Source organism: Brienomyrus brachyistius, chromosome 12 (assembly GCF_023856365.1).
Source record: "Brienomyrus brachyistius isolate T26 chromosome 12, BBRACH_0.4, whole genome shotgun sequence".
In the NCBI taxonomy this organism is placed as follows: Eukaryota; Metazoa; Chordata; class Actinopteri; order Osteoglossiformes; family Mormyridae; genus Brienomyrus; species Brienomyrus brachyistius.
Window position 1 is genome coordinate 4598085 of NC_064544.1, and position 11022 is coordinate 4609106.

Genomic DNA, 11022 nt, shown 5'->3' on the forward strand with positions numbered 1-11022 from the left:
TTAACCAGATTGTAAGTAAATGTATCTGAAATAGTAGCACCGTAACCCTGATAGTATGAAAACGACTGTAAGTTTGACTCCAAGTATTGTTGAAAACTGCTGAGTGCGGAATATGTGTAAAATGTGAAGCTTTGCCTTTGTAATTGGCTACATGACCATCGTAATTGTAATTATTCAATTCAGTAGATTCAATTAAGCAGCTGGAATTGCCCGGCAGGACACAGTGGTGGGTCAGTTCTGCTGCTGCTTTCTGTCCCCAGAAAAAGCGAGTAAAATCGGCTCATTTGACATTTTGGTTTTTTAAAATGAAAAATAAATAAATAAATCTAAAAAAATATCCTCACACTTCATTTTGATGAATTAATAACAGGCCTAATTATACTCCCGGGCTTAATTAGCTTAATTACTGCAGCGAAAAAATATTTCAAAAAGTTGTTGCGAAATCGACGTTTCCGGGTCATTTTCACGATCCAGATTTAGTGCGGCTTATTATTTTTGTCTACAGACATATCTCGATAATGCTCACGTTATATACACGCTTTCCATACACCTGTCTATGCTCTATATCCGATAAGTCACAAATACTTACAATCCTACCATGATAGTTATATAAGCGCAGCAGGACGTATCCCCATATTTGTGTATAATTATTCCTGCGGCATATTAAAATCTGTTTTTTTGCGTTAATGAGATGTAAAATATGAAATGGACGGAAGATACTGGTCGCGCTGGGGGATCAGCACCTGACTGGGGAGCAACTGGGGACCATTTGTCAGGGCTATCGAAATGTCTAGGTGCGTCCATGGATGGATGGATGGATGGATGGAAAAGGGAAGGGAGCTGAAGAACTCTATTTCCCAGGCTTCGCGGTGCGCACATAGTCCTCAGTGACAGCGAGGCGAGGCGTGGCGTAGCGCCGGGGTAAAGCCGCCCGACGCGCCGAGGAGGCGCTGCATTCCGGGCGTAGCGGCATCAGTGGGACTGCAGTGCTGCCTCTTTGCTGTCACTTTAACCGAGATCCACGCCATTTCAAACGGACTCTAAGTATAGTCGAGCATTAAAACTTACCTGTAATTACCTCTTTATAATTCTGATACTGTTGCTTATTTATTCGCGAAAAGTCAAACAAAGTGTCCCTTAAATGCTTTATTGTACTGTTATTATTTACTTAAAGTTTGTTTATTTACGCGATTTAACTCTAATACTGTTGTTTCCTTCATTTTTCAGTCTGTTACATTTTTTCCCGCTGGTGAACCCAAAGTAATTGCAATGGTAAGTTATTTAAAAACTTTTTAAGATTTAGAAACTTTTTTAGAGTTATCTTCTGACTGAGGGTGCGGCTGATAATCGACCTGCCCGGCGAGTTTTGCACGTAACTGAACATTTGTGGGGAAAAATGGGAACTGGTTTTTCACGCACAAAACATTTAAGGCACGTATCTTAAATTTCTGCCGTTCGGTGTGTGCATGTTAAAGACAAGGTTTCATGTTTTAAATGGCCGGGAATGGACAGTGTGAATGTGGCTCGGTCTTTGTGTGTATGTGGGCGTGTGCACATGATCCAGAGTTTTATGTTACTTCTGGGTGAGACGCTGTGACACTGTTGAATTTGGGTTGTACTTCGGATGTAGGAAACTGGTGGTGAGTCATGTGCGTGGGCGGCCTGCCCTGGTCCAGATGCTTCCACGTAGTACTTAAGCAAGGCAGTCTGCTGAGAGACACCAGAAAGCTGCTCTGCGTCCGAGAGCATGGGCGTGGTCCCTGTCTTGGACTGTTCACAAATGGACCATAACTACATTGTTTGATTACACAAATGCTTTTTACTTTGCGAAGAAATGCTGTTAGATAATAGAGTTCCTATGCAGATTGTGGCATTTATAAGAAACAATGACCTTTGTTAAAACTCTACTTTGGACCTTTTCTATGATTTACTCTATAGTTGAGGGGATCACAGTCACCCCAAAGCAAGACTGGGGAAAAAAGGGGATTTAAAACTGCAGATGGAAAGTATTAAACACAGACCAGAGTAACGTACCCAGAACACATCCACGTTATTTTGTTTTTCAGCCAAACCGGCGGCTCATTGGCCGTTCGTCCGATTTCCACATACTCAGGACTCCGTTGCTGATTTTCCGGATTCATCTGCAGACTTTGCATTGCGGCATTTAATGATACTAAAGGAGCCACCGAATCTCTTGATTAGCTTCCAGTGCGATCAGATGCCTAATGCCAATAAACAGCCTAGTGTTTCAGTTTATTGTGATTGCATGTCGGCTAGGTAACTAATTTAGCACTAGCAATGGATGCCATCACTCAGTGCTCATCCACTGTCGGACGCACAGATTAAGCACCATGGGCAATGCCTGGGGTGCAGTGCATTCTGGGATATGTGGCATTTGTGTTCTACGTTTTGAAATTAGTCATCTTTAAATATCTGAACCTGAAGTATAAGGAGTCTTTACCTCTGACTCTTAACCACATAACTCTAGATGTGACCTTTGAGAGAGATATTGTGTAAAGATATTGCATTCCGTGACTCATGTTTAATACGTTCTTTTCCCCATTGAAATAGTTCTCATATTAAATATTTAGCTTCTCTTATAAAATGTTTATAACCATCTGCTCCACTGTATTGTGTTTTCCTGGTTGTAATGGACTGGGAGGTCACATCCTCCACGGTTCCCTCTGACACACTCTCATCCCCTCTGGCATCTTTGTTCAGCTCCACACTCTGTTAGCGATGGCCTTTCATAATTGTTCACGATCTTCTCGATCTGGTATTTTCTCACGTTATCTGCCGGAAATTCCTCCTGATGTCCCGGTGGATTTTTGAAGTGCTTGACAGAGTAACTTAAAGACAGACCCTCCCGTACGGAACCGCGTCACCCAGCCGATTCGGCTGTGTTGCTTTAACGTGACTTAGCGTCGTCTGACAATGGAGCGATACCTCGCTGTCATTTCGCTCTAGTTACCAAATTAACTGAATTATCATTTTGCATTCCAAGCTCACAATGAAGATTAAAACTTAGCTCGGTAACTTAATTTAAAAAATATCTAATTTCTACTGTGTATTGCGTTACATACAGTTCAGCAAATAATATATTTTTAAATTTAAATTTGCTACTTTGTTTAATATGATATTTTATGCATGAATGTTTTGCATTAGGAATATATCATTTATATGTGATGGGTGACTGTGAGCTCACGCGGCAGGGTTTGGTGTTTGAATCCCGCCATTCTGTGTGTGTGTGTGTGTGTGTGTGTGTTCTTTTTTCTGGATTTCTTCTGCCTTTCTGCCGCAGCCCACATGCAGTTAGGTGAATTGGCGTCTGAGTTGCCATTAGTTTGTTTGTTTGCCCTGTGAAGAACTGGAATCGCTTCCAAGGTTCCTCGGCCTTGTGCTCTATGCTGCCTGAGATAGGTCCCGCCTCTCCCATGTGAACCCTGCCCAGGAGATGTGATTGGATGGATGGGTCTCTCCTTTCATTGCATGCATCTCTGTGGTTGTCTTTTTAAATGGTGTTTTATGACCTTTATGATGGGGTAGTGAGGTGTTATGACGGCACAGCTTGTATTTAATCTAAAAGCACATGTTTTCATTTTCACTTGGGTGGGGTCCGTGCTCTCAAGGAGAGACTGTTTACCCGAAGGTGATGGTGGCATTTTCTCTCTGGGGTGTTAATATCTCACAGATACTTACTTGCTCGTGTGGCACATAAAAAAATTTGTTTCACAGTATAAGACAAATGATGTGATGTTCTTTGTGGGCTGTGGAAAATGATAGAAAATGATAGAAAGTTAAGGTTTTGTTTTTCTTCCGGGGTGGAAAATGAGGAAGTGTAGCGCCAATGAAAACAGGAAGGTTTCTCAGTGGCTCCCTTTCCGTGCTGGTGCACTCCCTCTGCGTCCCTCTGCGTCCCTCTGCGTCCCTCTGCGTCCCTCTGCGTCCCTCTGCGTCCCTCCGCTTTCGTGTGATCGCAGTCTGGCCGTTTACCTGCTCAGGGGGCGACAGTGATGCAGGGAATCGATAATCTGGTTTAGAGGGAGGGAGCCAGACTCTGCTCTGGTTGGTTCGATTCTGTATCTCAGCCAACCCGTCACACCCAGTGGAGGGGTCAGCCCCCATCTCCCCAGCCCCCCATCCAAGGTACTAATGTGCAGGAACAGAAGTCACAGTTAACCTTCATGATGTGCTTTTTATGTTGAATTCAAACGCCTGACTTTCTCCGCAGGCTTCTGGAGGGACCGTGAAACCGTTCGCCAACTTCAATGCAAACCAGGATGCTGAAGTCCTGTTCAAGGCCATGAAGGGGCTGGGTGAGTGTGCCGCTGTCTGCCTGGCATCCTGTCACGCTCTCCTTGGGCAGCTTGGATGCTGTTTGTACAAGGTCAGGTTTCTCATGCACTTGTGCTGGTCGGAACCTTTGTGCCGCACAGGCATCAATACAGTGAGGCCCAGTGTTGACACTGGCTGTTTAAATAATCATGAAAAGAGACGAGAGGCTGAGGATTGCTGAGACTCGGCAAGGGGGCGGAGTCTGGAAGTCCACGGAGTCCTTTGATTCCCACCTGGACTTGGGGGGGGGGGGGGGGGCACCCAAGCTTTTGATGTGCGTGGACTGGTTTACGTTACACGAAAAATGCACAGACCGGTCAAATGGGGGAGGGGGGTGATTATATTTGCAGAGCATAGGTATGATCCCGTGACGGGATGGGTGATAATCTATCGCTATCATTCTGTGGCCCAGTGGAACACTGGACCGGTACTGGGGGTTGGGATCCACTGCATTAAAGGGTTCGGTATCCAGTGTAGTCTGCTGCTGTAATCCTTCCTGCGGATTCCTGAGCAAAAGCAGTGGAATTCCGGGTTTGGGTGGGGGATGGTGGTCCTTCACAATCAAATGTACCACGCATTTATTGTGAATTTTATCTGCAAGATGACCATCAATATACCCTTTTGCACAAATAACTGCTTAAATACAGTTTTGAAATGCTTTTGAAATTTTACCTGTAGCTTCAATGGCACGTACCATAATAAAGTAGAAGTTCCTCACTTGAACAGACGGAATCTCTCGCACCGTACAGGTGGGTGTGATCCGAGGGCAGTAATTCTGTTGCAGGGTAACCAAGTAATTAGGCTGCCTAGTTAATCCAGGACAAGCACAGTTAATTACTAGGTTTCGGGGTGGGTCTGTTAGCCTGCTGGAGGTCTGCCAGTCGCCAGCTGCAGGACGTAGTGGAGGGCGGGGGGCGGGGCCCTCCCAGGTGGCAGCTGATTGGTCAGGTAATGAGGAAGACCCAAACTGGGTGCCAAGTAACGTACAACTGAATTAGGAAGAAAACAAGCGAGAGATGTGCTGTTTGAGACGGGATCAGCTGATAAGTCCCTGTTTGTTGTCATGGGCTGGAAATGGGGTTTCAAGACCATGCTTCAAGACCAAGGTCACGCTTGGGTCTTCCAGAGCAGGCTGCTGAATGGACAGCGCCTCCTCCAGGGCTGATTTGAACCCTCCCCTGGATCGTTGTTCTGGGCGTTTGGCCTCTTTGGTCTACAGTTATTACTTCTTAGTGATGCTCTCAGCCACTTTTTCCATCAAACTTTTCTCATGTTAAACAGTATGGCTCTTCCCCGCTTAAGTCAAGGTCTGTTAAAGTCTCACGACTCTTAAACTAAATATTTCTTTACTGCACATTCTGCCATATTTGCTCAATCTTCCTCCACCATTCCAGCGGTTCACTGTATTTCTTAATGCTTGTCCTTATCACTTCTCAGTTTTGTCATTATTTAAAGAGCCTGGGTTCACATCGCCTTGAGCGACAGATCTGAGGAAGGTCCCACTGTGGCGCTAATGATCGACGAGAACGTTATGTCACCTCTGTGTGTGACGCACGCGTCATGTCTGAAGTTGACTGACTTGTCTGGTGCTTGGTGTTGTGCTTCGGGTCTCCAGGCACCGACGAGGACGCCATCCTCCAGCTCCTGACCGCGCGCAGCAACAGCCAGCGGCAGCAGATCAAGGCTGCGTTCAAGACCCTTCATGGAAAGGTGAGACGAACATGAGACTGAGAAAGACCAATGGTGCCTCTGTGAGAGGCCGCGGTGACCGGGATCGACCAATGGTGCCTCTCTGAGAGGCCGCGGTGACCGGGATCGACCAATGGTGCCTCTCTGAGAGGCCGCGGTGACCGGGATCGACCAATGGTGCCTCTCTGAGAGGCCGCGGTGACCGGGATCGGCCAATGGTGGCTCTCTGAGAGGCCGCGGTGACCGGGATCGGCCAATGGTGGCTCTCTGAGAGGCCGCGGTGACCGGGATCGGCCAATGGTGGATCGACATCCAGTAGTGAATCCAATGAATAAACAGCCAGTTAAACATATTCGCTTTAAAGATAACAACTTTTCATTATGGTTTTATTTTGGTTGTATATCTGATCTAAGTTGTTGCTTTACTCCATTGTTGCTCTCCTTCAGCACAATGGCAATGAATAAAGGCAAATACCTTCAGTACTTTTTCTCATATTTTGTGTGGGGAAACCAGACCTCTGCTGTATAATCCACATGCTGTAAATATACCCAGTATTAATATCAAGCATTCACAGGCCTTACTTTTACTGATAATCGCTTTTATTCGCTCTAAATGCATCTTCAGTTTTGTGACACTTAAAGTACAAGGTCGATTCAGTCTGTTTTCATTGCATCTTCACAAAGACTTGTGTTCTGCCAGCGAGCGTCCTCCGCCGGCTGCGTGCAGAATGCTTAGCTGCTTATCTCGCGTTCGTTGGCAGGATCTCGTGGATGAATTGAAATCTGAACTCGGCGGGAAATTCGAGACACTGATTGTCAGCTTGATGATGCCGCCGACCATCTTCGATGCAACTCAGCTCAGACATGCAATCAAGGTAATGAAGGGAGCCCTTTTATCCTACTGTGTGTTTGTTTACTTTGCCCGTGAGACCTACGACAGTGCTGTATGTGTTCAACAGGCTTCCGATGGGTATGTAACTATCAAAGAGTGCAAATAATTTCACTTGAGACAACTTTATTTATGTTGTCTGCGCCCTCGTTTGTCTTTGATGGGGTCAGTGTGGACAACGTCAGTTATGTAAATACTGATTTATATGAAAGTATTACAGACTGTTCCCCGACTTACAACCTATATGCAGCTTATTACGACTCGCACATATGGCCAAAGTTCTTAAAAAAAAATTAATTAAGCAAATGCATGTGAAAATAAGCAGTACTACACATCCTAGTGTATGCTGTATGACTCCTATTCAGACATGAGTCCGTTGAATTGTGTCAGAACGGAACCCGGACAGTTCACTGGTTTGACCACCAGGGGTCTCCCTTACTCATGGTTTCCAGGGCGCAGGGACAGATGAGAAGGTTCTGGTTGAGATCCTAAGTTCCAGGACACCCGCCCAGATCCGGGACATCATTGCAGCCTACAAACAAGGTGAGGCCAGTCGTGTCCTTGATGACTGGGTCAGGTTGACGTCTGTTTGTGTGCTGATATAAACCAGAACCTATTTTGATAGTTGAATGTGTGCATGACGCTTCCCACGAAGAACACTAACTGGATAACACGTGGTCAGAAGATTTCCGGTCCTGATTTAGTCACGAGTTATGCAATTCAGTATTCGCGTTTCTGGAATGAGAAGTGGAATCACAAGTGTGTGAGTCAGAGATAAAGTGGAAAATCGCACTTCTGCTTTCCAGAGTTCGGGAAAAATCTCGAGGATGATGTCACTGGGGACACGTCCGGCCATTTCAAGCGCTTATTGGTCATCCTCCTTCAGGTACGCAGCATCTGATACGCTGTGCGTGCCGGCCACTGGATCCAGTGAAGCTAAGCTAAAGTAAAATAAGAAGCACTACTGATCCCCACAGAAAATCCTTGTAAAGACAGCTGCAAGGTGCATAACATGCAGACAAACACAATAAAAATGAGACCAAGTGCAAAGATGACACACACAGGGCAGACAGGAAAACATGCAAATGAAATGAAAAGTTACCCAGTACAAACGGAATAATAAGGAAATAAATACATGTAGATTAGAACTAAATTAGAACTAAAAGGTGCATGTGTATTTTATATAAGAACATAAGAACATAAGAACTATACAAACGAGAGGAGGCCATTCGGCCCATCAAGCTCGCTTGGGGAGAACTAAACTAATAGCTCAGAGTCGTTAAAATCTTATCTAGCTCTGATTTAAAGGAACCCAAGGATTCAGCTTGCACTACATTATCAGGAAGGCTATTCCATACTCTGACTACACGCTGCGTAAAGAAGTGCTTCCTTAAATCCAGCTTGAAATGTTCTCCCGCTAATTTCCACCTATGGCCACGAGTTCGTGTATTTAAACTAATGCTGAAGTAACTATTTGGTTGAACAGCATCCAAACCTGTTAGAATCTTATATACCTGGATCATGTCCCCCCTCAATCTCCTTTGCTTGAGACTGAACAGATTTAGCTCAAGTAACCGTTCCTCGTATGACATTCCTCTAAGACCAGGAATCATTTTTGTGGCCCTACGCTGCACCTTTTCTAAGGCCACAATGTCCTTTTTAAGATATGGTGACCAAACCTGCACACAATATTCTAGGTGAGGTCTCACCAAGGAATTGTATAATCTTAGCATTACCTCCCTTGACTTAAACTCCACACACCTGGAGATATACCCCAACATCCTATTGGCCTTTTTTATTGCTTCCCCACACTGGCGAGAATGGGACATGGAAGCATCAACATACACACCAAGGTCTTTCTCATGATCAGCTACCTTTATTAGGCAGTGCCGGACATTTACTACAGCACTTCTAAGGTTTTGGGCTGCATTTTTAGTGAGAATATTCCCCAGAGGGGGGCAGGGCTGAGCAAGTCACTGCTGTAGTGCAAAATCAGACTGATTTTAATTTTCGTTTCAGGCAAGTCGGCAACAGGGAGTCAATGCTGGGGCCATTGAACAGGATGCGAAGGTCAGTAATTTGGCTGAGAATAAGTTCATACCCGTGACGATCCCCCCCCCCAATTGAGTCCTAAGTCACAGAGATCAAAGTGGGGACTTGTGAGATGTAGCGGGAAATATCGAAGGTTTACATCCCATAATAATCTTTATCCTTCACTTATGTTGCATGCGTTGCTATTCTGTGGGCCATATTCATTTAAGTATCATGCATGGAAATCAGGCATGTGACACAACCCCCCCCCCCCCCCCACCACCACCTCAGGCCCTGTTTGCTGCTGGGGAGGCAAAGTTCGGCACAGATGAGGAGACGTTCATCACCATCTTGGGCAACAGAAGTGCAGAGCATCTCCGGAAAGGTCTGTAGCTTCCCTGTCTGGCTTTGTGCTAGAGGCCTCCGCGTTTGTCTGGGCGACATGGCGCCAAGACATTTCTAACAGGACAAACTCATCAGCCATGTTCTTTGGTATTTTTCAGTTTTTGATGCATATATGAAGCTGTCGGGGTATGAGATTGAAGAAAGCATTCAGCGAGAAACCTCAGGGAGCCTGAGAGCATTAATGCTGGCTGTAGGTGAGCACACAGCCATCCACCCTCCGACTGCTCATCCTGGCCTGGGTTGCAGAACGACCCCTCGCTGGCCCACAGCAGGGGCTCCCTCTGAATGGGATTCCCGTCTATTGCAGGGCGTAAACATGCACCCACACTGGGCAGTATAGGCTACCTGCAATAAAACATGCCTTTTATTATTCCAGCAGCTTGTGCTGACCCAGTGTTTCAGACGCTCCGAGTTAAAATGCACATGTTGACTGAAGTCCCCTTTTTATCTAATGTAAGCATCCCTTTCTCCTCACAGTGAAGTGTGCTCGAAGTGTCCCAGCCTATTTCGCCGAATGCCTGTTCCACTCAATGCAGGTAGGATTCTTCCCATAGAACTTCTCTCTTTCCTCTCACAGTGCCAGCCACTGATGCTATAAACCTTCACTAGATGGGCACACATTGTGCCTCTTGCGTTATGTCTGGACGCACCAGTGTGTTTCGTTTGGGTTGTGTCATTGACAGCTTGCATGGCCAATCAGAGGGTGCAAGACGACAGCCCACTGTCCAGTTTTCCCAGAAGCCCTTGCTCCACAGATGCCAGGCAGGATTAAACAGCATTGATTGTGCACCGTGACTAACTTGGCGCGTCCGCATTTATTCCGCAGGGAGCTGGTACAGACGACCAGACCTTGATTCGAATCATGGTGTCCAGGAGTGAGCTGGACATGTTGGACATCAGAGCCAACTTTAGGCGGATGTTTGCCAAGTCCCTGTACTCCATGATCAAGGTACCCTTATGGACTTCAGGCCTAAACATTTAGCGGGGCTGCTCAGTGGGTTAAGCCGCTCTGTCTGTGATCAGAAGGTTGCTGGTTCGAGCCAGGGATCAGCAGAATAGTAGTATGTCTGCGGGCCCTTGAGCGAGGCCCTTAACCCCCAGTTCCATGGGTGTCGCTGCAGGTGGCTGCCCTTCACTGCCAAGCTCGCTCTCCTACATGTGTGTCATGCAGACTCTCCCCACAGGAACCAAAGTATTCGTAATAAACATTGATACTTGCAGAGTAGCTGAAAGTGCAGACAGGAAGCATTTGGTGCTTATTGTGTTAGGCTGAGGCTTGTACCTGGGTCTCATTCTGAATGTAGAACAAATTCAGGATTTACTCCCGCAATGAGCGACTGACACGTTGCTGTGTTCTTTGCAGGGTGACACAAGCGGGGACTACAGGAAGGCCCTGTTTTTGTTGTGTGGTGGTGACGATGCGTAGGACAGACCAGAAAAGCCACACACACACACGTCTGGACCAGTAATACCTTTTAACACAGACCTGCAACTGTGTACCACTACCTTAATGTTACACCTAAATGTTACTATAACCTTATAATGTTTGTCATGACTGACCTTTTTACTTGGTAAAAAAAATATATATATATATTATTGTCAGTAACAGTGCTAATTAACATGTTTCTGAAATAATTATGTTGCAAATTGTTCACATTAAATTTTGAAAGACAA

General features: G+C 45.8%; 1 protein-coding gene across 2 annotated transcripts; it reads left to right on the top strand.

Annotated features, from left to right (window-relative positions):
* Nucleotides 1-915: 915 nt before the first annotated feature.
* Nucleotides 916-11022, top strand: LOC125704603 (annexin A5-like). 2 transcript variants are annotated; one of them, XM_048970392.1, is made up of 13 exons: nucleotides 916-1070; nucleotides 1228-1272; nucleotides 4232-4316; nucleotides 5951-6045; nucleotides 6785-6898; nucleotides 7365-7455; nucleotides 7719-7798; nucleotides 8932-8982; nucleotides 9235-9328; nucleotides 9447-9542; nucleotides 9826-9884; nucleotides 10175-10297; nucleotides 10712-11022. In XM_048970392.1, the coding sequence occupies exons 2-13, from the start codon at nucleotides 1270-1272 to the stop codon at nucleotides 10772-10774; spliced, it is 954 nt and encodes a 317-aa protein (XP_048826349.1). In that variant the 5' UTR covers nucleotides 916-1070; nucleotides 1228-1269; the 3' UTR covers nucleotides 10775-11022. The 2 variants fall into 2 exon arrangements, with proteins under 2 accessions (XP_048826349.1, XP_048826350.1); XM_048970393.1 differs by having other exon boundaries at nucleotides 933-1044.